The 25,536-nt window shown below is 40.6% G+C and overlaps 1 protein-coding gene across 5 annotated transcripts in view; it reads right to left on the bottom strand.

Annotated features, from left to right (window-relative positions):
- Positions 1-25,536, bottom strand: part of drp2 (dystrophin related protein 2) — a 525,275-nt gene that overhangs the window by 58,552 nt on the left and 441,187 nt on the right. For all 5 annotated transcript variants that reach the window (XM_015949550.3, XM_070550594.1, XM_070550593.1 and 2 more), the window contains 5 exons: positions 19,805-19,883; positions 15,401-15,461; positions 8,133-8,194; positions 7,559-7,633; positions 6,158-6,359 (listed from right to left, as the gene is read on the bottom strand). In XM_015949550.3, the coding sequence (XP_015805036.1) occupies positions 6,158-6,359; positions 7,559-7,633; positions 8,133-8,194; positions 15,401-15,461; positions 19,805-19,883 (479 nt within the window). The remainder of the gene's footprint in view (positions 1-6,157; positions 6,360-7,558; positions 7,634-8,132; positions 8,195-15,400; positions 15,462-19,804; positions 19,884-25,536) is intronic.

Genomic DNA, 25,536 nt, shown 5'->3' with positions numbered 1-25,536 from the left:
TCTACACTTTACCCACAAAGATTGTCAAGAAAGCGTGTTTGTCGTGTTCATGTCAAATTAAACTGATCACAAAACACAGATTTACTTTCTTTATTTCGTTTTCCTCATCCATCCCCCATAAATCCCTGTGTCCTCCTGCAGCACTCCCGAAGGACAACAGGCAAGACAAGACAAACAAGTCTGACGTGTTGAGTAAAAACTGCTATTTTTAGCACATTTTTAGGGCCGAAGTGTTGCTACCAGACGTACAGCGTGAGCAGTCAGGTCGCATCCGAGAACTGGGTCGTACAGTGTGAGCACATGACTCGTGAGATCTGCTCTGCGGGGAAGTCGTACAGTTTGAGCTGAAGCTGAACGCTGCGAGTGAAAAAGTCGCACAGTGTACGCCCGGCTTTACAGGGGAAAATGTCGGACTTTTGAAACGCATGCAAGATAAAGTGACAGAAATCTATGCAGATCAAAAATAGGTGTTTTTGCATTGTATTATACACCAACATGTGTTGTGCAAGTCAGTGCTAAAAATCAACCATGTTACTGATGTTGTTACTAAAATAATAAACTTCATCAGGGCGCGGGCGATGAATCACAGACAGTTTGTGGCTCTTGTGGAGGACTCCACACAGCTGTCAGCTGGCTCAGCCTGGGGAAAGTGCTGAAGAGGGTTTGGGACTTGAAAGCAGAGATTCAGGATCTCTGCTGGATTTCTACTCTTCTCTTAAGGAGGATTTTCCAAACCTGAAGAGACATGCTCAGAAGATGTTGGTTCTCTTCAGCTCTACCTACATTTGTGAACAAACATTTTCAATGATGAAGTTTACAAAATCCAGGTATAGATCCTCTCTCACTGATGATCATTAGTCAGCTGTGCTTCGCTTCTCCACCTCAGACATTCAACCTGACTTTGATGCACTCGTTAAAGCCCAGCAGAGACTAGATTTCTCTCACTGAATAAGAAAAAAATTGCTTAAAAACACAAAATAAGGTGTTTGGACCACAAATGTAGGCAACTAGCAGTGAACTGGGACACTTTTTTTAAACCTCTTTCTCAAGATCACAGTTCAGTGATTTTATTTTACAGACGATACTGTGTGTCTGTAGAATGCTAAGAACCTCTTTCCAACAATATTTGAAACTCAGAATGTGTTTTGGAGTGAATGTGACTGAAACTGTTAACTAATATAAGTCACAAATGTTTAACAAAAACCAAATGCGCACACTTTGTTTACCATTGCCTTGGGAAATTTGAATAAATCACATTTTTGTAAGACAACCTCACTTTTTCCTTTTTGCTCATTTATAACATATAGTCTACTCTTACCAGCTTGAAGAAACAATGGTATTTACTGCTTTTTATAAAGAAATGCCATTAATATTATGCATAATTGACTTCAGCCTTTTGGCCTGGCCCTCCACAATATTTTCTATTTCTCATGTGGCCCCATGGAAAAAATAATTGCCCACCCCTGACCTAGATGTAGCTAAACAGCTGACAATAAAGATCAATCTGATCCTGAAATTCCATTTTACACCATTTGTACACTAATTATCTTAAAAACATAAATATAAATGAACAGAAAGAAAACATTTTGACTGAGTGGATTGATGGGACCATATTAGTAATAAACACAGGGAATCCACCACTAACATGACCTCACCAGGGGAGAAGAGGCATGCTAGCAGGGGTTCAGCTCTTAAAGATAGAACAAGTTTAAGCTTCACTGGTTAAAAATGAATGAAGTGTCAGTAAACTTGTAACAAGTTAAAAATTCTTTGAGATGTGGAGCAGAAGGACATCTGGTACATCACATTCACTCCGGTTCATAATGACCCGATCTTTGTTTCACACCTGAGTTTAAACTTTCAATCAAACTAAGATCTGAGATGTGCGGATGTAAAAAGTTTATAAATGGAGTCTAAAGATGAAAGGTTTGTGGTTTTATAATTAATAGTAATGTTCTTTTTTTTCTTTAAAAACAAATCTAAATTAGCTTTTGTTTTACATTTTTGCTAACATAAAAATAAGTTTTATTTAACAAGTGATGGTGAGTTGGGTCTGAATTAATCAATCTGCTGTAATCTATCCAACTGAGAAATCCCTGACGCACTGTAGCAACAGATTTAATGAGCATTGAGTGTAATTTGGGCATAGGTGCTGGGTGAATTTTATTTTCTATACTCTTCCCCTCATTAATTATGTTTTCTTTTTCCATCTAACTTACCGGCAGGGGGAAAAATGCAGTTTGGTTTTAGCTGCAGGTGTGACCAGCTGTTGGTTTTTTAAGCTAAAAACTAAACAGACACGAGAAGATCTGTTTAACTGTTCTTTTCTAGGATTTTATTTTGCTGCCCGTAGAACGTTTTCCTTCGATCGGCCTTCTGGAGACCTGAAGGTCTTTAGTTGTTTCTTTGCTCCAACTAACATGAATAAAAAAAAAAATGAATTACATAATCAGCATCTCAAAATTCTAAAGAATCCCCATTATTCTCAAAAATTCACTAATTATGTATTAAAATGCAGAGATTTGTGTCACCATTCAGCCAAGACTCCTTTATGATCTATGATTCTCTCAGGACTCCACCTGAAATGGTGCAGAGAGGGTTAACTGATCATATTCTTTGTTACTGGCCCTGTCTTCAACTAAACATTGACCTAGAACATGATCTTTCCAAAACCAGAAAAGATATCACGCTTCAATATTGGGGCATTTCTACAAGTCAGCGCGGCTCAAATCAGGTCAACTAGACTCTGCTCTTTGTGGTTTTGTCATGACTCCCATCCTTCACCCTCCTCATTTAACCTTCATTCAGCTCACCTGGTCCCTTCACCAAGCTCCTTACAAGCCCTGTTTCCCCTGGCAACCACAATCAACTCCATTCTTGTCACCTGTTCCTGTCATCAGCTTCATCCACTTCACCTGCTCCTGGCTCCTCAGCTCATCTCACACACCTGCTTCCCCTGCTATATTAGAACCATCCAGCTATCCAGTCTCTGCCAGATTATTGAAAGCCTTTGCCAGTAAATTCTCCAGCCATCCACCCTGCCTGATCTCTGCCTCCGGACCTTGTTTTTCTCCTGACTCTTGCCTTTTTCGCTGCCTGCCTTCACGACCCTCGCCTGTCCTCCACCTCGTCCCCAGTCTGTTCCCTGTACCTGCATGTCCGATCTGGTTTTGACCCTCGCCTCCTCTTCCACTCTGTCTCCAGCCTCATCCACCTGGTAACTCTGCAGCAAATAAAAGACGTTTTTATCTACTTTTCTGTGTTTGGCGTCTTCACGGGTCTTCTGAGTTCTGCTCGTGACAGGTTTAGGTGATTTTTCCACTATAACTGAGAAACGGCTCTAGTGGACGGGCTCATCATAGCGGGGTGGCAACCTGACACAAAGCATGAGAGAGAGGTGATCTGTACACAGCACAGATTGAATGATCTGTGCATGACATAAAAACACAGCACAATGCAACAATGGCGGACATGGCAGTGATGCTACTGCTTAATCAGTGGCATTTTGTCAGACTCTAAGAAGAGACCCGGAAAAGGCTGCACGCAGCAAAGCGGAAATCTCTGGAGCAACCAGAGTTTCCACCCCCTAGCCAATCTGTGACTGACGATCTCTAACATAGCATTTTTGGCTCGGTTTGGTATGCGTGGAACCATACTGAACCAGCGGAAAATGGGCTGCCTGCAACCATTGACTTGTTACTAATGGAAACAACCTAAAACTGCACCGGTACAAATGGAAAATGCCCATTTTTTAGAGCCCATTACCTTTCTGTTTTGAGGATCCCCACTAAATCAACAAGGATTCTGTAGAACTTAGAGATGCTAAGGAGATAATTTTACCATAAATTCAGACATGCTGGAGCAGGGAAACACCTAAAACATGCAGCACAGTGGCCCTCGAGGACTGATGTTAAACATGTGTTTTAGAGTAGTGCTCAGGGTAGCAACAGCTCAGGAGAAAGAGTGGGTTGCCCAGTAATCGGAGGGTTGCTGGATCTATCCCAGCTCCGGGCAGAGAATTCTGCTGTTGCATTCTTGGGCAAGACACTTACGGTAACCCACCTTGCCAGCTGGTGGTGGTCGGAGGAACTGCTGGTGTCAGTGTACAGAAGCCTCACCTCTGTCAGTACGCCCCAGAGCAGTTGTGGCTAAATTGTAGCCCTTTACCACCAGTGTGTGAATGTGTGTGTGGATGGATGGATGAATGACACACTACAATGTCCTAGACAAATCTCTCAACATAAGCAGAATAGTGGCACAATACAGTGACACTGAGGGTGATTTGCAGGCCTGTGATCATCCAGTGTGACCAGCCCAGCCACAGTATATTGAGGACACAACCAAATCCAGCGTCAACAGTCTTAAAGCAGTGTCAGAAATCCTACAACTCAGGTCTGGAATCAACCAGTAAATATAATGAAAAACAAGTGATGAGTGTACAATGTGAGAGTAGCATTAGCAACATTAGCAACAGTGGTGTCTACACACAAGAACATGTGGACCACTTATTTTTTTGGAGTTTGATTCTAATAAAAGAAGTTTCAATGCTAGCACTTTTTCCTCGTCTCATCTATGCTGCCTTGGGTATTTGTTGGCTTTTGGGTGGCAGTTAACTTCCTGAAGCTCAATGAGGCAAAGACAGAGACACTTGTCTTGTTGGTGCTCCTGTTTCAGCTACGAACATGGTGCAGGTTGCTGCAGCAAGGTTTTTGACTAACACAAAAAGGTGGAGTCATATCGCACCGGTTTTGGCTCATCTCCACCGGCTTCTTCTTCTGTTCAGAATATGATTTAAAATCTTGCTGTTTAAAGCACTGAATGACCTGGCACCTGCATGTTTGTCTGACCTGCTTAAACCATATGTGCCAAAGCACTCGTTGCGGTCTGCTGAACATCTGTTACTCTGTACACCCTCTATGAAATATAAAACGAGAGGGGAAGGGGCCTTCGTGCATGCTGCTGCCTCAGTACTTTGGAATGCTCTCCCCATCTCTATCCACCAGTCACTTACTCTTGTGGATTTCAATTCCAGACTCAAAACCCATTTTTATGATCTAACTTTGAAATCATGACTCGGGAATGGGTTTAATTTTTAGCCTTTAGTGCTTTTTTTTATATTTATTGAATCACACTAGTGTGTAATATTTTAGTTCTCTTAGTGTGTTTTTATCTGTATTACCTTATCTCGTGTCACTGACTGTCTCAGTCGACTGACTGGACATCTCGTGCTTTATTTTTATGTGTTATACTTTGTGCCGGCTTGTTAGCCATGTTTATTTACTGTATCTCCTGTGGGTCGCTTTGGTCAGCTCACATGCTGTTTTTAAATGCTCTTGATAAATAAACTGGTTTGTAATGGTATGGTACATGCTGAAATTACAATTACTTCTCAAAAACAGTAGAAAATATTTTCAGTGTAAAAGCATGGGCATGTGTTAATAAATATTTGCGTCGCTTTGTATGTTTTTTGTGCTTTTTGGTTCCCCAGGTGGTAGGTCAAAGTTGCATCTTGCTACTCTTGAGACAACACACTAGGCTAATAATGAATTAAGATGAAGGTGGAAACTCCTTCCCTCCACAAGCAGGAGTTTTTAATCTTAACTGTGTGAAATGAAGGCATACAGGCACAGCAAGGCGTGCAGGGGAGCATTCACACAAAACAAAAACACAGTCTAGCTCTTTTCGCTCACTGAACTACCGCTTCTCAAGATAACGTCCCCAACATGCCACACTCCCCTACAAAGACCTTTAATGCAACAACTGCAGGAACTTCCAACAGACATGAAAGTAACATCTGATGATTGTTGTTGTGTTTATTTAGAAGTTTTGATTTAAATTTAAATTCAGAATCATCTCACATTAAAGCCGCATCTGACCTTGGATGGCTGTAATATTACTGTTATATAATCATTGAACTGACATTTTACTGATGATATTTCATACACTTGAATAATATTTAGAGGAGTTTGTGAAAAGTCAGTGATCGTAAACCACTACAATTAACTGTATTATTTTGATGCAATAACCTTCCAAAGTGACCTTCTCCACACTGGTGGGTCTAACGGGTCTGCTGAATGCTTGGACTCTAACCTGGTCTTTTTAAAGAGCTCTACCTGATGCAGATTACTTTAAAATAGACAGAAGGAGTTCCACTCACCTGTCATAAACATTGAGCAGCCAGTTGAGACACATATCAACACAAAGAGGGATGTTGACCAGAATAGATCTCTCCTCCTCCAGCTTTTCATACAGAGCTGTCAGGCCATGAATCACCTCCACCACATCCATCACATGCTCCCCCTGCTGCAGCTCCGGCTCCCGAAACACCTCCACCAGGCTGCGGAGAGCCACTAGATCCACTGAACAGAATGCAGATGTGCATTAAAGACCAGATATGAGGAATAATATGAGTTTTAATTCATGTTTGATTCATGCACAACATGCATATAAGTGCATTTAGACATATGCATGTTATATGACGCATACATGAGTGCACATTAACTTCTGAACACACACAGAAACATGGCAGAAAAACCCTTTTCCACACTTTTCATGAGTGCCCAGGCGGCAGCGGTGCTTATTCATCCAGTTTGGCCACTAAAGCCCAACCATATGCTTCAAGAGCAGTGACACAAATTTGATTTAGCTCTTCTAAACTAATTTGAAGGCCCATCCCTGAGAGAGGAGCTAAAAGGGGTGTCCATTGATGCCAGGTATAATTGGATAGCATGATAATGATATAGAACAGAGAGAAGAGATAAGGGGAGTATTCTCAGATTTCGGAGGGAATCACCCAAAATTGTACTTTTGATGAGCTATAACGCAGCACTGCTCATTCATTCACATGTGTAGAGAAAAAAAAAGAGGATTCTGGAGTTATTAGGCAGTCTAGCAATTAAATTCAACTCGTAGCCAGAGCAAGGGGAGATAACAGAGATGGCAGGAGAAAGAAAATGGGAGAGTGACTGAAAGAGGTTTTATGTGCATGCTGAGTTTTTATTACAACATCTGAGAATGTAGTTGGAAGAGAAGGTTAGAGGAAGGTTAGAACAAATAAAAGGAGTAAAAGTGTAAAACTGGACACTTTCAGGGATAAGAATGAACTGAACTGGGGTCAGAGAGTTTCAAAAGAAAACACAAAACAAAAAAGGGGGTATTGACCCTGATGAGGCCTGCAATCAGGCTTCAACCAAGCAGCAAAAACTAATTAGCTTCTATTTTGTAACTCAAATGGGCCAATTAATAGGTAATTATCCAGCAAGCAAGGCATCCAGATTGAGAGGACAGTGAGGAAGTATTCTGGCAAGTATGCAATTCTAGTGGCTCTTGAGATTAGCATTACTTCTGATTACTGCATTTTAAAGCTAGTAGGGCAGAAGGAGAAGTGATTCTCTCAGTGGTCAAATAAAGAAACATGCCACAGCTAATCGTTACGTCTCATTCCTGCAAAGATCATGTCATGGTGAATTACTGATGGTGCAGGATAACGGAATATCACTCAAAGAGCCTTTCCAGGACAGCGGACAGAGATTCGAGCAACAAAAATGCACCCGCGTACATCTGAGAGCCTTCTGAACTCGTCGCAGCTTCATCGCCGTTCTGTATGCAGAGAACTTGATGTTGTTCAGATCCGCTATTGGAAGGAGAAAGAGATAGAGCGATTAGAGCAAACTAATCTATCCAGCACCATTCTCCACCCTGCAATTGAGGAAGTAGACATCTCTCTCTGTCTCTGTGTTTATCACATTGCTGGAGGAGTCATTAGTAGTTTATTGTCTTACTAACATTATCTGTGTATCTGTCTGTTGTCATACATGTTGAGCTGAGCATTTGACCACGTGCATACCCCCCTGCAAGCTCTCCGTGTCAGATGAGATTAACTGTAAAACACATAATGTCGTCTAATCACAATTAATTAGAGGCTAAGCAAGAAGCAATCACGGCACTGGCAAATTGAGCCTCATAGGTTAATGACAGGACAAATGTAGTCCCCAAGGTGGCTGAAATCCAGGTTTCTTTAATGAGCTGTGCAACAAGGACTTTGTAGTGGAAACCCAGCAGCACCAAACCAAACAAGTGGCATTTCTGCCACTCAGTAGGGGTTGTGGACAAACGAGCTAGAGAGTACTCACAGAGTGCTTGGTATAGCTCTGTCATCTTTGGATGGTCCCAGCATGTCGTCTGGGCCTGATGGCTGATAGAAAAATGAAACAGAGGCACAATTTTTATAAAGCCAAAGAGAATAGAGGTACACTGTTTTTCCAGGCTAGAAAGATCAAAGTCAAAGTATACAGAAAATGGTTGCACAGAGCTGAAATGGAAAGGTGAGGCAAATAGAAGAAGTTAGAGGAGAAATAAAAAGTAAGGATATGAGAACTGTTTACTAAATAAGCCAGGAGACTTTAGACCTGGACAGTTCAGACATGGATTAAAAATGTAACGAAAGGATCCATGTTGGGTGCACTCAAATCCCACCATACCGCTTTGCTTCACTTAGAAATGCAACACGATCTATCTCATGGCTACATCAAAAATCCTTCTATGTTAGCGCTGTCTCTGAGGGACCATCCCATCTGGTATAAAATAGATCCAATAAAGGGACGAGTGCAGCAGAATCAATGGGAAACCTCATAGCAGGAAGTCTGCCAGGACCCCTGGGCCTCTCAGGGCTGCAGTCATCATTTACCTGTAAAAGTACTCATTGATTACTGACGAGCAGAGTGCTACTCTGATACTGTTCATCTCCCAGCCCCACTGGAATAAGGATATAAGGCATAAAGAACTGGCTGGCAGGCTAAACAAAGTCCCACCAGGTCCTATTGCAAATGATTAATAAGATAAAGACTAATTTTGACAGAAGAACAGATGGTATAAACGCTTTCTCATCTGCAAACCCGATGAATCATAAAACCAATGTTACTCTAAAGTATCATGGATCAGGGAAGCAAACAAAAAAATGAGTCATCAGTCTATCATGGACCATGGGAGCTCTGATTTCTATTTAAATCAAATTTTTTTATCCACTCATAGCCACATGTTTGAACAATGAAATGATTTGAAAATTAAAAAAAGATGAATTGTTTAGGACATTGTCTTTCGCTTCAAAAGATTTCACTTTATTATAAAACCTCTGTTGCAATTACAGCTGACCCCATGTCCAGAATAGGGAGACTGTGTTAGGCTCAATGTTCACCAAGCAAAAAAATATTCCAAGAATCTGTAGACAATTCCTGGGAGCTGAAAACATCCCAGTTCTTGCATGGCCAGCATGTTCACTGCACACATTACATCACCCATTGAGCATGTTTGCGATGCTCTGGATTGGTGTATACAACAGCGTGCTCTACTTCCTGTATATATCCAGCAATTAAATATATAAATATATATAATAAAATATATAAATATAAATTATATATATATAATAAAATATACAAATATAAATTATATATATATAATTAAATGTAGAAATATAAATTATATATATATATATATATATATATATATATATATACATATATATATATATATATATATATATATATATATATATATATATATATATAGTACATACTGTATATACAGCTATTGAATTAAAATGGCCCAACATTCCTCAGGTCAGTATCACCAACCTGATCAACTCCATGCAACAGAGGTGTTGAACCATGACATGAGGCAAATGGTGGCCAGAGGTATTTACTACCCCCCCCCCCCCCCTACACACACACACACACACACACACACACACACGCACACACGCACACACCTCCCAATTATCTCAGTGAAGGAGATGTGCTCACTAACACAGATTTAGACATATTTGAGAACATTATTTGAGAGTAATGGTTATTTTGTGTAATTAAAACTTGTTTGAGATATTTGAGTTCAGCTCAAAGATGGGAGCAAAAACAGAAGTGTTGTATTTATATTTTTGTTCAGTGTTCAGTGTTTATACAAGCCACTGGTTTGTAGAAACACAAAATGTGAACTTTGCATCTGAGATCTTGCCTTATTGACTGCTTGAAGAAATAGATGAATGTACATCTAAACAAGTATAGGTAGAGTATGTATAAATTAAATGAAAGCAATTATAACAAATCTGCAAACAAGCTATATTCTGAGGTCACGGTACATTCACGCCTCTCCTTGGGTATCTACCCTGAGATGCTTCTACCAGAACCAGAAACCCATAATTCCAGAGGAAACGGGATAATGCTAAACACCAGTCACCAATGTCTATGTCGAAATGTCTTTTATTGTCCATGACTTCAAATGGTGTTTTTCTTTTTGGGACTCTTGGTAGTTTGTCCTAAAGTTTAAGTGGTAGCAGCCGGCCGTTTCTCCTTCTCTGATATTATTGAGCTGAGATCCTCTCATACCAGTGGTGTTCTGTTGCTATATACAGTGCATAATGAGTGGAGGACCCAGAAAAGTGTGGTGGTTCAGCGAGACGACAACTGGATGGTCCAATGGTTGCTTTTGTGCGAGAGAAAAAATAAATTCACTTTTTTTAATCTGAACAACATGTTTATAGCTAAACTATGTTAGGCATTAAAATGTTTTAAGTGAATTCGTTTTCCTAATTCTCCATTGCAGCTTTAAGTCATTTTCTACTTGGAGACAAAGATGAAAAAAGATAGATTTGTGTTGAACTGGTACATTTGTCACTTTGAGTATCAAAACTGCAAAGAAATTGCAAAAATCACACAATATTTTGTTATTTCCCCATGCAGTCCCAAAGTGTATTAATTATGTATTTTTTTTTGTTTGCAATTTATCCTAAATTTATTTACAATTTAGTTTCACTGAGAAAGTCAGATTTCAGACTGAAATCAATTACTGTTTAGTTGTCAACCCCTCACAAAATGCTCTTACATTGCTTTAAAGGCTTTGAGATGGGATCCATAGGCCCAAAACATTTTTGTGACTATATTGAGAAAATAAGTCATAGTTGATCATGGTCAAAATTTCAGCAACAAGACAGGGAGATCTTGAGACTCTTAAATGAAAATGAAAACCCCCTCCAAAATCTGTCCATTTTCCCCCAACAGTCATCCCTGTGAAGAAAGGCTTCATAACTGTGGTTGAATAAGGCACATCTGTCATTTCTGACTGGTCAGTTGAACCAGTCTGTGAAAATAAACCTAACTGTGTCATGAAAATGCATTAGAAATAGAAAGTGTTGATGCTTTTGTGCTTTGGTGTTCTGCAGCTTTTTAAACTTAACATCATTTCATAGTGGAAAACATTTGTTAATTATGACCAATAAGGTGTGATGATTCCATATAAATATAAAAAATCAATCTGATGGATGTTTGAATGTTTAATCAGAAGATTCTAGGGTTCTTTGCTTCTTCGGGGACCATAAACACACTTTGTATTAATTCAGACAGAGTCAGTATATAGTTTATAAAATGAATTTAATTCTTTTTTCCTAAACTAAGGATTATACATGACAATATATGAATAATGATATGTGGTGTAATGGATCTGGAGTGATTTAATGTGATAGGTGAAATGTTGTAATGGAAGCTAGATGTTTAGCAACCGTTCTTTGTATCTGAGAGAAATTGTGAAATCTGGGAGTAAAATAATTTGTTGTTGTTCATAACTAGAGTGTTGTTTGTTTAAAAACCTCATCAGACTCCAGTATGCAGGCTACAATACCCGTGGAATGAGTTGCTCCCGGCGGTCCGGAGGGTTTCGGTCAGAGAGGTGAGGTCACCGGACGTCGAAACCACAATACTCAGAGATTAGTAGCTTCCTCTGAGTTCAGCTTCCCCGGCCATGAGATGCAACCCGGGGTCTGCAGGTTAGGTGTCCAAGGTGGATGTCTGAGAGTTGAAGTAGCTCTGAAAAGAGCTGTTGTGTCTGTAATCACTTGCAGCGTCGCAGAAAGGCTTTTGACTTAAGATTAAAGGAGTTTGTTTCAAAAGAGAGGCTTCTTTCCCAATTTAACCGAATCGAGAGTCAGCTGGAAACTGAATTAATCGGGAAGTAAATCCCATTTTAATAAACTCATTATTTATAATTTCTGACGTATTCTGGCAAATCAGAATGTGCCATGTCTTGAAGACTTGACCAAAACATTCCTCAGAAAGCCAACGCATTCTTCAGATACCAAAAGGTGTTTAACACTTTGTGAATGAAAATGCCTTAAAACACTTATGTGAGGTGAATGAGTATCTTATTGTAATGTGTATGAGCGTAAACAATGATTAACTTGTTAAATCAACACATACTGATCATAAGATCTGAAATGGATCGTTGTAAGAACAATATTCATTTTAAAGCCATCATTGCTTTAAGCACAGATAATTCAAACATTTTATTTCAACGTCTTGTTCATTCATCACATATGATTGTTTAACTTATAAATGTAAAATCAGGGAAGCTTCACTTTCTTCAGGGTGAAGAATGCTGAAGTATGGCTCTTACGCAGAGAGTGCAGGACCTTGGGAGAGAATGTCTGCCTGGATGTGTTGTCTCCTTATATGTGAACACACATTGAGCAGAACCTTCTGGATTTGAAGGCCAAATAGAAAGTGGACTTATGCCTGTAGAGTAAAAGTTACTGTAAATGGTGAAAAATTGACCCTTTTGGTAGGTTGTAATTTGAATAACTGGAACTAAGCAAAGAAAAAGGCCAGAAACACGTCCAGCCTGTCCGCTTCAGTAGAGGCTGTGGAAAAGAAGTCATTTGAATCTACTTTGATTTTCAATCCAAATTGATTTAGGTTAAATTGAGTGTGGTTTAATGGTTGACTGTTCACCGATGGATCTAATGTTCAGGCTGACTGATGGTCTGACAGGTTTATAGAATTTCTACTTTTCACTCAGAAGTTTCACAGTTTATTTATTTATTTAGTTTTCAAGCAAAAACTACAAAGAATCTAGAATTCTTTGCATCTTGTGGCAGCATTTACACATTCCTTCTTGTTACCTTTCCTTCATTACAAAACCACACAGGGGAGGTTCTAGACCAGAGGTTCCAGTGACCCCCCAAGGGCCACTGCAATCAAAAGACAGGGGGTCCCCAAAATTTTGTTGGTGCTGAAGTTGTGAGGCTACCAACATTATACTTGTAAAAATTACATTTATAAAATTCCAATAACACACCCAACAGTATTATAAAAACTGTATCAGGGTTGCAATTTTGTATGTCTGTATAGCATTTGTAATTGATCACTTTTAATATGTGTATGTAGGCAGGAGATGGGATTTTGAGTCCTGGTTGGTCTTGGACACAGGAAAGGTCAGCTTCTCTGTTTGTGAGGCAAACACTATGAAAATTGTCTTTAGCTATTTCAAAATGAGTGTTTAGTACAACATAATCATTGCAATTCAGTTACTTTAGATACATTAGATTCAGTTTTTCTCTTTTCTACTTCAGATAAATGCAATCACGTGTAAAAATACACAAAGTGTAACATTAGCAACCTGTCACCACACTTCTGGTACACATCCAAAACATGAAACCCCGCTGGTGGAGATGCACCCAACCGTCATCCCAGTGAAGGATTGCCTTATAGCTGTGGTTGAATAAGGCACATCTGTCATTTCTGACAGATCATTTGAACTATTCTGTGAAAATAAACCTAAAGTCGTCATTTGCAATTTTTTTACTGTGAGGGCGTCGGAACGAGTCCCCCCACCGTGAGAACAAACATCCCAGCTTTAAAGCCGATCTTCACCCACGTACGTCACATGTCACGTGATCAGGAAGCAGAAAATCCATGTGTTAGGAGATCATTTTGGGCCGCTGCTGTAAAAAAGTGAGGTGCAAACCAGAAAAGCTTCTGCCGATCACAATTCAACAACGGATTATGAAAGAACAGATATCGCTCGAAACACACAGCTTCTTCCTGATGTAAGAGGTGAGTCTCTTCTTTGTTTTGGTAGTTTTGGCGTTGACGACATCATAGAGCACAATGTTCTGTGACTCTTAAAAAAACAGTGAAAATGCTGAAAAACGCTGGCAGCGAAGGTCTTTTCTGATCAGGAAATGGCTGGCAGTGAATGCGTTAATGCTTAAGCTCTGCCCTGAGAGGAGGGCAAGGTTACTTTCGGGTTGGTACTGGCCGATCCTGGACCCCCATAGAACCACCCCTGAAACCACCCAAAATACTTCCTCAGCTTTTTACAACCTCATTCAACAAAACTGATCTGCAACAACAACCAGGGGTAACATGCTTAAATCTTGTGCAAGCAGACATGCCATAGCCTGCTGGCTGGTTTGTGTAAGATTACCACGGAAACAGAAAAAATCAGTCAACCATATCAAACATTTTTATAAAATTAATCACCTGGGGTCTCATTTATCAAACATTACGTAGAATCCTTACTAAAACCGTACTTAAGCTCAGCCAAAAAATGTACTTACGCCATGTAGGTTTGTGATCTATCAAACATGGAGTACGCACAGCTTCACACAATCTCTGCTTCATAAATCAGAAACTATCTAGAAAGGTTCTCAGCCGCTTTTTAGTCACATTCCGCCCTCACCACACCCACTTACTGCCATAAATAGTCAATGCAAAGTGCCTTGTGGATCTCATGCATATACATAAGCCGGCTGTTGCAGCATTTCGATCACGACCACAGATCAAGGAAGCGTTATTTCACAGAAGCAGAAGTTGAGGTACTTGTGGGTGAGGTGGAGAAAGGAAGTGCTTTTAAAAAAACAAATAAGAGAAAATCCACAGAGTGGCACAGTGTTGCTGAAGCCGTCAATGTTGTGAATTCTTCAGAGAGATCTGTGGCGGGTATAAGAAAATGGTCCAATCGGGATTCAATGCCCAGACTCCCAGGTGAAAGTCATGCATGCTAACCAGTCACTCAAACGGAGATCTCCCTTGTACAAGTAGCCAGGGCGCATGCTCAATCGGGTCACGGTGACAGGACACACACTGTCACAGACGCATGGCATTCTGTCTCAATCTGTCCCCCTGCTGATATTCTGCATTCCGCATTCTGAGCTTCAGGCTGTGTGTGTGTGTGTGTGTGTGTGGGGGGGGGGGGTCTTGTTCTGTGTGAAAACAAAGCAGTACAAGTGATAATGCTGCAGGATTTCATAATTGTGTCCTTCTCAGCAGCAGCACTGCAGGTGCTCTCCGTGTCCAAAATGTGCGTAAGTCAGGTCCTTAGTCAACTTAAAGTTGCGCACATTTTTCCACTAAGTATTCTTTCATAAATCCCAAAGTTTGCATGGAAAGTTGCTTACGCAGTTTTCTGACCCCGTTTTGTGTGTAAGTAAGCTCGATAAAAGAGGCACCTTGTTGTGGATAGGCCAATTTGTCGCTAAAAATAACATCTTATCTTAACTTTTATCCAATCATTTAACTTGCTTTCTTCAAGTGCATTTAGCCCAACAGTGTAGACGTGACCCTGCAGCTGCACTTACTTAATGTAGTAGGGTACTTTGTTTGGCGAGATGGCACGCTCCCATGGTATCTGCACTGAACCTGTGCAAACACAAAAAGAAAGGAAAAATCAATGTCATGCTTGAATTGCCATTATGCTCAGTGTGCCTGACAGCGAGTCCAGACACAGTGTCCATTCAAACCTTCTTAACAGAACTGCTCCCCTCTCCGGCGCAGTCAAGCTAAAGAAACAAGTCTATTGTGTGGGGGGCTCCACACAGAGTTGGTTTGTTTAGCATAGCCTAATAGATTACAGAGAGGGAGTCGGTGAGCAGGGTGGCTGTAGCATTTTAACTGACCAGGAAGTCGTATCGTCTCAGTTTGTATAACAAAACTCAAAAAGCAAACTTTATTTTGATTCCTAAAAATACTAAATTGATGGAAGTACAGAAAGCATGGCCAACAATAACATACTTCACTGTTATTTATAAGGACTGGTTGTGTAAACATAGACCTGAGGAAGGATCAGACCACACGGACAATAACAATAGCATACAAATTCAAAACTGAAAATCAGAGCATTTCAAAGGAATTCTTTTTTTTTCCTATTTTTGTCATTTATACATGTCTCAAAAATCTGTGATTGCTTGGAGATCAAAACCAACATATAATCAGTCTGAATAAGAAAATGAACAATACATGCAGACACCATCACTGTTAGAAATTTAGATCTTTAAATGAAAAATTCTAAATAATTTGTAGCAACTTTCATCTGGCAGACGTCAATAATATTAGTTGTCAAAATTATCTAATACAAATCTTCCTCTTACTGTCAAGCAGCTCCCTAAACAGCTCAGTAGGGTTCAGATTCGCAGAATTAGGTGATGATCCTGCTTTCACTCTATAGAAAATCTACTATTTTACCCCCTTCAACATTTCCTCTAGACCATAACAGAGTTTGTTATGATACACGTTTTTTCCAATAATCAGTCAGCCCTTTGGAAGGACAAACCTTAATTAGCCTAATTATTAGGAGAGTGATGAAGGGAACATGTGCTTATGACAGGCCTGGCAAACATGTAGATCTGTGTTTAAAATAGGGATGCACCGATCAGGGTTTTTGCTGCAGATCACCGATACGATATCAAAGAATGCTGATCACCGATACCGATCACCGATACCGATCACGTGGATTGGCCAGACATTTTCTACAAAATCATAACGAGTGCTACAAACTACATAATCTGGGAATGAAGGAAATGTAACCTAATCTAAAATGGTCTGCATTGGGTTGTCACGGTGTGAAAATTTAACCTCACGGTTATTGTGACCAAAATTACCACGGTTTTCGGTATTATCGCGGTATTTTTTTAAACGTGCTACATTTTCACACAATTAAATAAACCCTGTATGTCAGGAAATATTGTCCTCAGTTTGTGTCTAAATTTTGCCTAAAATGTGTTATTTTGTAATTATGTTGTTTATTTGTTTACATTTTTTCCCTTTAGTCTTTAAAATACCAATATTTGCCCATAACTTCTTATTTTATGTCTGTTTGATGTCATCATTTAAAAAATATTAGATCAGATGATACTCAGTACTCAAGTAACCTTCTAATCAGATACTTTTTTTTACACTTACTTGAGTAATAAACCCTATATCAGGAAAATATTGTCCTCGGTTTGTGTCCTTCCAGTGAGCTTTGCAGATTTGGGAAAATGTCATCAGGCAGTAATCGTTGTTAAATTCATAATTATTCTCAGAGAGAGACCAACTCTCATCTGCCCCTGGGAGCCCTGTAATGCATAGCGTCATTTCAACATGGGGGTGTCCGCATCACGGTTTATATGCAGGTAGCAGGCGCTGCGGCTGCTTTATACAGCGACTCGTTGCATTCTCCCTCAACCCAAATCCTCGGATCACACATTTAAGCTAAAATGCTAACGTTAGCTTGCCTTGCGTTGACTGTAGAGTTGTGGGTGATGGTCACGCAGATGTGTCATGAGATTTGAAGCGTTGCTGCCTTTCACAGACTCTTTTTCTGCACGTGCTGCAAACAGGATAGCCGTCTTCTATCAACTGTCCCTCGGCATTCTTCAAATATCCACAAAATGCCCATACTTCCGACTTTGTCTTCTTTGAGGGATAATAAATGTCCTGAGTGCTGCTGTCTCCTCCTTTGGCCATTATTTCAGCTTTAGCGTCAAGAAAGTTTTGGTTGTAAACACAGTGCGCATGTGCCGCCGGCAACTTCAGCAGATGATACGGTGGCTGGTAAGGGTCACCGCTCCTACACCGCAGCCACGGTAACCTACCGAGATAATATATTTTTTTTAAAACAAGACGGTTATTATAATTGTCAACTTTTTTTTACCGGGGTTTACCGCTACATTGGTTACCGTGACAACCCTACCTGATCGGTCTGCTTTGATCTATTTTGAAAACTCCGATCAAAACCGATAGGGGCGCTATCGGCCGATTGGGATCAAATGCCGATCCATCTGTGCATCCCTAGTTTAAAACACATAAAACTGTTTGTGAATTTCAAGAAAATGTGTTTTTCTTTAAACAGACATTTCCAAATGATCCAGAATGGCCTGTAAATGGTAAATGGGGTTGTATTTGATACACATAGTGCCTTCTAGAGTCCAAGAACCCCTCAAGGTGCTTTACAACACAATCAGTCATTCAACCATGCACACACTCATTAACACACCAGTGGTGATGAGCTACATTGTAGCCACAGCTGTCCTGGGGTGCACTAACAGTAGCGAGGCTGCCATGCACTGGTGCCACCGGTCCCTCTGAACACCACCAGCAGACAATTTGTGTTAAGTGTCTTGCCCAAGGACACAACAGTAGCATTCAACTGGGAACCGGGATTGATCCTACAACCCTTTGATTTCTGGACAACTCGCTCTACCTCCTTAGCTACTGCTGCCCATTCCTAAACATCATAGAGTGTTATCTGCTGTATTGATCCATGCTACTGAGACTTTTGTGATTTAAGCTTCTGCAGAACTTCTTGGTCACAATCAGCATCCACAACATTCAACTCACCAAAGATATGGGGGAGGCTGGATCTCAGACATGAATCCACCACATGACATTTTCTAACAAGGAATCTTCAAAGCTGTTTTGTTACAGCCAACATGGTTTACTCCTTGGGAGTTTGCTGATCAGGATTTTTTTAGCTCAAGTTGACTGCTGACAAATAATTTTACAGATAACATTGTGAAACCTATCTGAAGTGTAGTTAAGGCTTTCGACTACCAGAAATCAATGCTTTTTAAATTCTTAATTTAAAATCCCTGCCTCTGTATTTATTTCACTCTAACATAAATGCATTTAAATTTTATTTTAATTTGCAACCGAAACACCATACCATACAACACACAATCAATTTAACTTAGAAAGATAGGTCAGTTTGCACACACTCTTGGGAGAGGAGTGAATCCTTTTTTCCTTCCGTCATTCAGCTATGGCAACCTGGTGAATCTACTCACACATTATTCTCTGTTCAGATCCTTCCATAGTATTTTTAATTATTTTTGATCGTGGTAAATGTCTTAAAACCTGTACTTTTTCAGGTTCTATTCCCTTAGTTGACGTATGTTCTCAGTTTAATGATAGATGTATTGTTTTTTTTTTCAAATTTACTTGTATATTTCTAGAATTTAGTTATCATACTGCTTCCACCATATTCCACAGATGTAGCGCTCTGTTCTCATCATCCTGAACTCAGACGCATTGTTCATCAGAGGTTTCTGCTTGTGTTTAGTAGAATCTAAAATGTTTCAAGTTGTTTTAAAATTCATTCTGAGCTACTCCCATTTGATTGCCTTCACAATGAATGAATTTTCATTTGTTTTAGTGGCTGAGACTTTTCAGGCACGACTGTATGTTATATAAAGCAGCTGAATTATAAATATGCTGGTGGATTAAAACAACACCCAGATTTAGCGAGAAGCGTCAGGCTGAGTTAGATGCTACGTTGCCCTGAATAAAAGTCCGCCGTGGCAACTCTGATCAGCATTGCACCCTGAAATCTGGATGGGGTCGGTGAGGACGCTGAGAACATGAGCAGACCTTCCCACTTCTGATACATTCACACAAAAAGTTCTGACACACACACACACACACACACACACACACACACACACACACACACACACACACACACACACACACACACACACACACACAGTTTTTACACTTCATCGTCAGTTTTAATCAAATCACATTTGCAGCCTCTGAACAGCAGGTAGAAGAGGAGGAAAAATTCATAACTCTCAGATTGGGGCCATGTGTGCGGTGGAGCATTAATGTTTGCCCCCCCCCCCCACCCCCACCCACCCACCCACACACACACACACGCCATGGCTCTCCAGCACAGACTGGTGTAACACAAGGCACCACCTTCAAATAGCAGGAAGGACTCTTACTGGAAAGGAAGTGCTGCGATCCAGGGCCAAAGTCTCTGTGTGCATCCTGGAGCTGCTTCAGCCGCTCTTCAATAGAACCCTGAGGTGACACACACACACACACACATACCAAAGTAAATCAAACAGAGTCCTGCTGTTCGCCGCTCCCTATCACAAATACGGCACAATAGGAACACACACACACACACGCACGCACGCACGCACGCACGCACACACACACACACACACACACACACACACACACACACACACACACACACAACCTGCTTCTGCACTGTTAGTTAACTGCTGAATGTAAATTGTGTCTGCTGCCCCAGCTCTTAAAGGACTTTGAAAGCATGTAGTGAGCAGCAGGTAGGAAATGAAGACAGAGATTATGAAATAATTTATTTCGTGAAAAGGAGGACAGTGGTACAGCTGCGTGGGAAAAGAGCTGGAGAATAAAAAATGAAATAAAAGAGAAGAAGGAGTTTGCAAAGTCTCCAACAACCATGGAGACTGAACAGACAAAACAAAGTTTGCCATAGAATGTCATATCTGGTATGTTTCCCACCAAATGGGATTTAGTCTGGTAAATCCTGCTTTATTTGAAATGTATTGGATTTGGCACATTAATCATTGTCAGCTGGATGTTGAAATACCCCCTCAAGCAATGGGGGGTAAATCCACCCACTATGAGGTGAACAGACACATACAGAGGATGATTGCACTTTCAAAAGAAAAAAAAAATGGTTTCGGAGTTTCTGCTCATCAGTGCTCCCCCACCAGAAAATTAAAAAGACAATCTGCTGTGTAATTGAAATTGTTTGAGACCAATAAAGAGTGCTGTCAATGTGCCGTGGAGATGTTCCTGCCATCTTCGCTGCGTTGTACAATTTATTTGCTATACACGCAATTTCAGCTGCCATAAGGAAGACAAATGGCTGAATTATGCACAAATATCAGCTAATCATGTTTGGAAATGGATGTTTGCTCATGTCAGAGGCCAACATAAACAGCAATGAGGCTGCTGCTGGAATGTACCATTTATTATTTTGATTAAGACAAAGCTGAGACAAAGGAAAGGAATGCTTTCTAACTCTTTTGGCATTCAGTATGTTCATGTGCATCATTTTCAACTCATAATGAAGTAGAAAGTTTTTATTTAAAACATTTTCAACACTTTGCATGTCTCTTAAAACTGGGTTGAACAGGATATGAGAGACCAATCAAAAACTCAAGAGATGTCTATCAATGGGAGAATTCAGATGCTAAAATGTTTCAAAGAATGATTCATCAGATGTTGTATTCAGGTGAGTCAATCATAGTGCAGACAGAACACAAGTTGTTTTGTAACACATCCTTACTGTTGTAGCATACCAAACGGCCAAATATTTCATCAAAATGACCAGAAGTTAACTTTCAAGCCAAACTTCTTCATACAGGTCAATCTGAACTTGAGCCAATATTCTAAACTAATCCTGCGTACGTCACGAGTCAAGGCTGCAAAAGACGCAGGACTTCTTATCTATCCTCTTTGAATAAAGGTAATCTTTTCTGGCTCATAAAGTTCACTTCTTGGGCTGGTCAATTCTCAGCAGCTTCCCGGTTTGGCCGACTGGGCAAGGCCGGATTTAGCCAGCTTTACAAAGGGAGGAAGGTAGATTATCAGGGGGCAGGTCTGGGACATAATTTTTTGGGTGTCACATACCCCCAAATCCCTAAAATGCATAGAAAGCTATGCTATCATCATTACGGTTCTTCTATCCATATATCTATCTTTTCCTCTGATCCATTTCTTACACTTCCCTCTGCATTTACCCTGTCTATCCTTCCATTTTCTTATTATTATTTTTACTTATATATGTTTTGTTTTATTTTCTATTTAACTTATATATATATTTTTTATTTAATTGTTTATTTTACTTATATATTTATTTATTCTTTTTAGAATTGTTGTTTTCATTCCTTTATGGCTTTTATCAGTCATTACAGCATCAGCCGTCTGCTTTTCTGTGCTAAAGTCCTAACAAATCCATCCATATCTAGGCCTGTTGTTATGGCCTTCTCGTGAGCCAGAATGACTACATTTCTTTTTCTCTCGTGTAGCGTAGTACGGCGGAACGGGGTAAGAACACGAGACAAAGAGGAGAGAGCTCTCGCATGATGCTGCTGATATTCCAATCACAAGGGAGGTCACGTACATGCGATGGTGCTGAGGAAAGGCATTCTTATACCCATGTAGATACGTATGTGCAAACGGTGGAGAGGTCTACAAACTCTTCGCTGTTATCATCATCAGTCTTTCTGAATTCTTTCTCCAACATTATTTTTGCAACAAGAATCTCATTGGAAAGTTTGTCACTGTCACTTCCTGTCATTTTCTGCAAAGGACTTCACATGTCAGGATCCAGAAGAGAGGGAGACTGAGGTTGAAGGCAGTTATCTGCTTTCATGAGATCAAGATTGCTTTTGGAGAATCTTGTCTCCATCTCTACAAGGACTATGTCCAAAATGTTGAGAAGAGCTCTCTTCAGAGCCTGGCTAGGAGTTGTGGAGTCTTCTGCGTGGCTCACAGCGGACATTACAACACTACCTGTTAGCAGTGAGCTTGTTTGTCTTTGTCTTTTAGCAGCTGCTGCAGGTGTGCTGGTTAATATTCCACTTTCCTCTTCTCTCATCTGCTTCAAAGCCTGCAGAGATGCACTGACTACTTCTGAAGCACAGCACAGGTCAACAGAATGAGACTGCAGCATAGAATTTGCAGACTTCAGGGAACCCAGAACCTTTAGGAGGAATTTTCCTATTTCAAAGAAATTGTGCCTCCTTAACATCATCAACAGCCCTGATGCCTCTGTACAGATGTCAACAGCAGCAGCTCTGTCCTCTGTAACCTCTGACAGGACACTCATAATAGCATCCTGATTCTCCACAAGGCACTTGGTCACATCATGGTGGCTTGTCCACCTTATCTACAACAGTCGTTTCAGGGAGGGAACGTCATAGTTCTGTGAAACATAATGACGGTGGAACAATGAGTGTAGAGATCCTGAAAGATCAAAAATGGTTTTTGCATATGGCTATGCTTGCATTGCATGGACCACTGCCAAGTGCAGCTGGAGGTTGTAGCAGTGGATGTAGGGAATATGCTTCCCTACCTTCTTCTGCAGTAAGGCCTGAACCCCACCCCTGACCCCACTCATGACAGAAGCTCCATCATAGCACTGACCGATCATTTCAGCTGCACTATAGCCTGAGTCAGAGAGATGCTCAAGAATTTGGTTGGTAATGAATTCAGCATTTAACTGACTGAGGTCAAGCAGACCGATCAGGTGTTCTTCTGGAATGCCATTACAGACAAATCTAACCATGACTGACTGATTCTCCATGTTGTGGCCACCAGCCTGGCCAACTTGTTTTTTAAAACTTACGACCTGGGAAACAAAAGCACACATCCAGTTTCACTGAATATTTCAGCCATGGTCTCTCACCATACCAGGCAGGGCAAAATGAGTGCATGTTCTTCCCAAAATGGCGCTTGGGGAAAACAAGAGCGGTGGGTTGGGATGGTGTGCTACTGTTCAGGTCTGTGTCACCCACAGCGACAGCTGGGTTGGTAGTGACGAGGACAGCAGGAGGGGCTGCAGTGCTTGTGCAACAGGTTGTTCCAGTACTGCTCTGGACACGGGGGGGGGGGGGGGGGGGGGGGGGGGGGTTGTGGCGAGTTGAGAAGCAGCACCCGATGAGCCGGCTTCTGCCGCTAGTGCCTTAGCACTGTAGCTAGTTTTAGAAACCAGAAACCTGTGCATGTCGACTCGGTTCACTTCAAAATCAAATGAAAGAGAACGAGGCAAACTAAAACCTTGAGAAAGAGTAAATAAATTATTCCAGTGACCGACAGCAGAAGAAAACTTCAACCAGTGGCTGAGCGCAGATAACAACGGTGTGTCTCTGTGTTCTGCTGCTGACTCTGGGGGCGTGTGACGTATGACACAACAGAGAAGAACCATGTAGAATGGCTGGTCACACCCTCCCTATGCATCTACCAATCAGCAGCTACTTTGAATGAGGGAGAGAGAGAGAGAGGAGGGCACTCTGACCCTTTTTCATCAAATCTTTTCAAATTTGGGATTTCTACATGTCATCGAATTCGGGGGGGCAGTCACTATTTTTAGGGGGGCATTGCCCCTCCTTGCCCATGCCTACATCCGGGCCCGCGACCAGGTGAGCAAAGCACTTGAAACCATTCTCTTTTGACTCAAGTTCAAAGCCTCTTTGCAACGCTTGCAAGTGGCATCAGACGCAACAACTCATCAGACATGGAAGATCTAACTAGCAGACCCTGGTAGAATCATATGGCCGGTGATATCTGAATTCAAAGGGTGCTGCGACTCTGAGATTCCAGGAGCCACTCAGTCAGGTGATATCACCACACTGGCTGCCTTTCCTCCAGATCGCCGAGAGCTGCTGTTAAACACACCCATCGTAGATCTGCACAATGGCGTCGGATGGCCTTTTTTATGAATAATTGATAGTTTGTTAAACCATACAGTCAGACTGATTTTACAACCTAGACATCACAAGATTTCCCAGATACTTAACAAGGTTTTGCTACAAACATCTAGCTTACATTGCATCATTTCATTCATTGTCTCAGTTATCTTGTACAACCATCATTCATCATAATTTTTCATGTATAATCATTAGTTTAGAAATATAGAATTAAATCCATCTTTATAAACTATATCCTTGACTGTCTGAATTAATATGAAGTGTGTGTTTCCCTTAATAATCCAAAGAACCTAAGTTAATATTAAATCAAATATTCAAAGATCAATCAGATCAATAACTCATATTTATATGGAATCTCACATCTTATTTATCTTTTAATAAATGTAACCACTTCCATCAAGTTACACTTGTAGCCTGCAGCAGATTTTTCTCTGTGCGTCGGTCTAGCCATGCTCCATTGTGGCCACGGCAAGTCTACCATTGTCCTGATCAGCTTTGTGTTTAGCCAATGTCAGCACTCTACGTTTGTTGGACAGGCTTAGCACTATAGCAGCACTGGAGAAAAACAATAAATATGGTATCAGTTCAGGAATGGCACTCACTTTAAAACGACTTTAGCATCAACATTTGTTTGAGGGATTAAGCTCATAGAGGTACTTAAGTAATTTTTTTAAAGAATATAGTTTCTTCTGTGACAAAGTATGGTCTATTGACTGACACTCATACATCACGTTGTTCATTGCTCCAGTTGTTTTTAGCGCTGTCCAATTGAATGCAAGGCAGTTTGAAAGACAACTGTGGATTCCGCTCCACGACTGGGTGGTTTCAATGGCTCGTGGTCAGACCATATATTTACATATATAAGATGGCTCACCATACTCTTCTTTTTCTAGATCTTTCAACAACAATCTCAATTTCTAGAATATTTCTTATTAAAGTCAGGTTTTATTTCATATGTTGATGGATTCAACTAGAACCTTGTGTGTGTGTTTTGTGTTTTTCCTGCCAGTAAACTTGCAGGTTTTTTATTTCAAGCCAGAGAAACAGGAACCACTCAAGTGTATGAAAACTGACAGCAGGTCTATTTTTATGCTCCTTCTATCCCACACATTAGGATAAATATCAGCTGCATCTGGAGAATTTCACATCCCTAAAGCAAAAGCACTCAAACCTCATCAGTTTGGTCAAATCCTAAAAAAAGAATTGTATAAAACCATCAAAACCGCAAGAAATGAACACAG

Source organism: Nothobranchius furzeri, chromosome 1 (assembly GCF_043380555.1).
Source record: "Nothobranchius furzeri strain GRZ-AD chromosome 1, NfurGRZ-RIMD1, whole genome shotgun sequence".
In the NCBI taxonomy this organism is placed as follows: domain Eukaryota; kingdom Metazoa; phylum Chordata; class Actinopteri; order Cyprinodontiformes; family Nothobranchiidae; genus Nothobranchius; species Nothobranchius furzeri.
The sequence above is the reverse complement of the archived record's forward strand: the minus strand, read 5'-3'. Positions and strand labels throughout refer to the sequence as shown.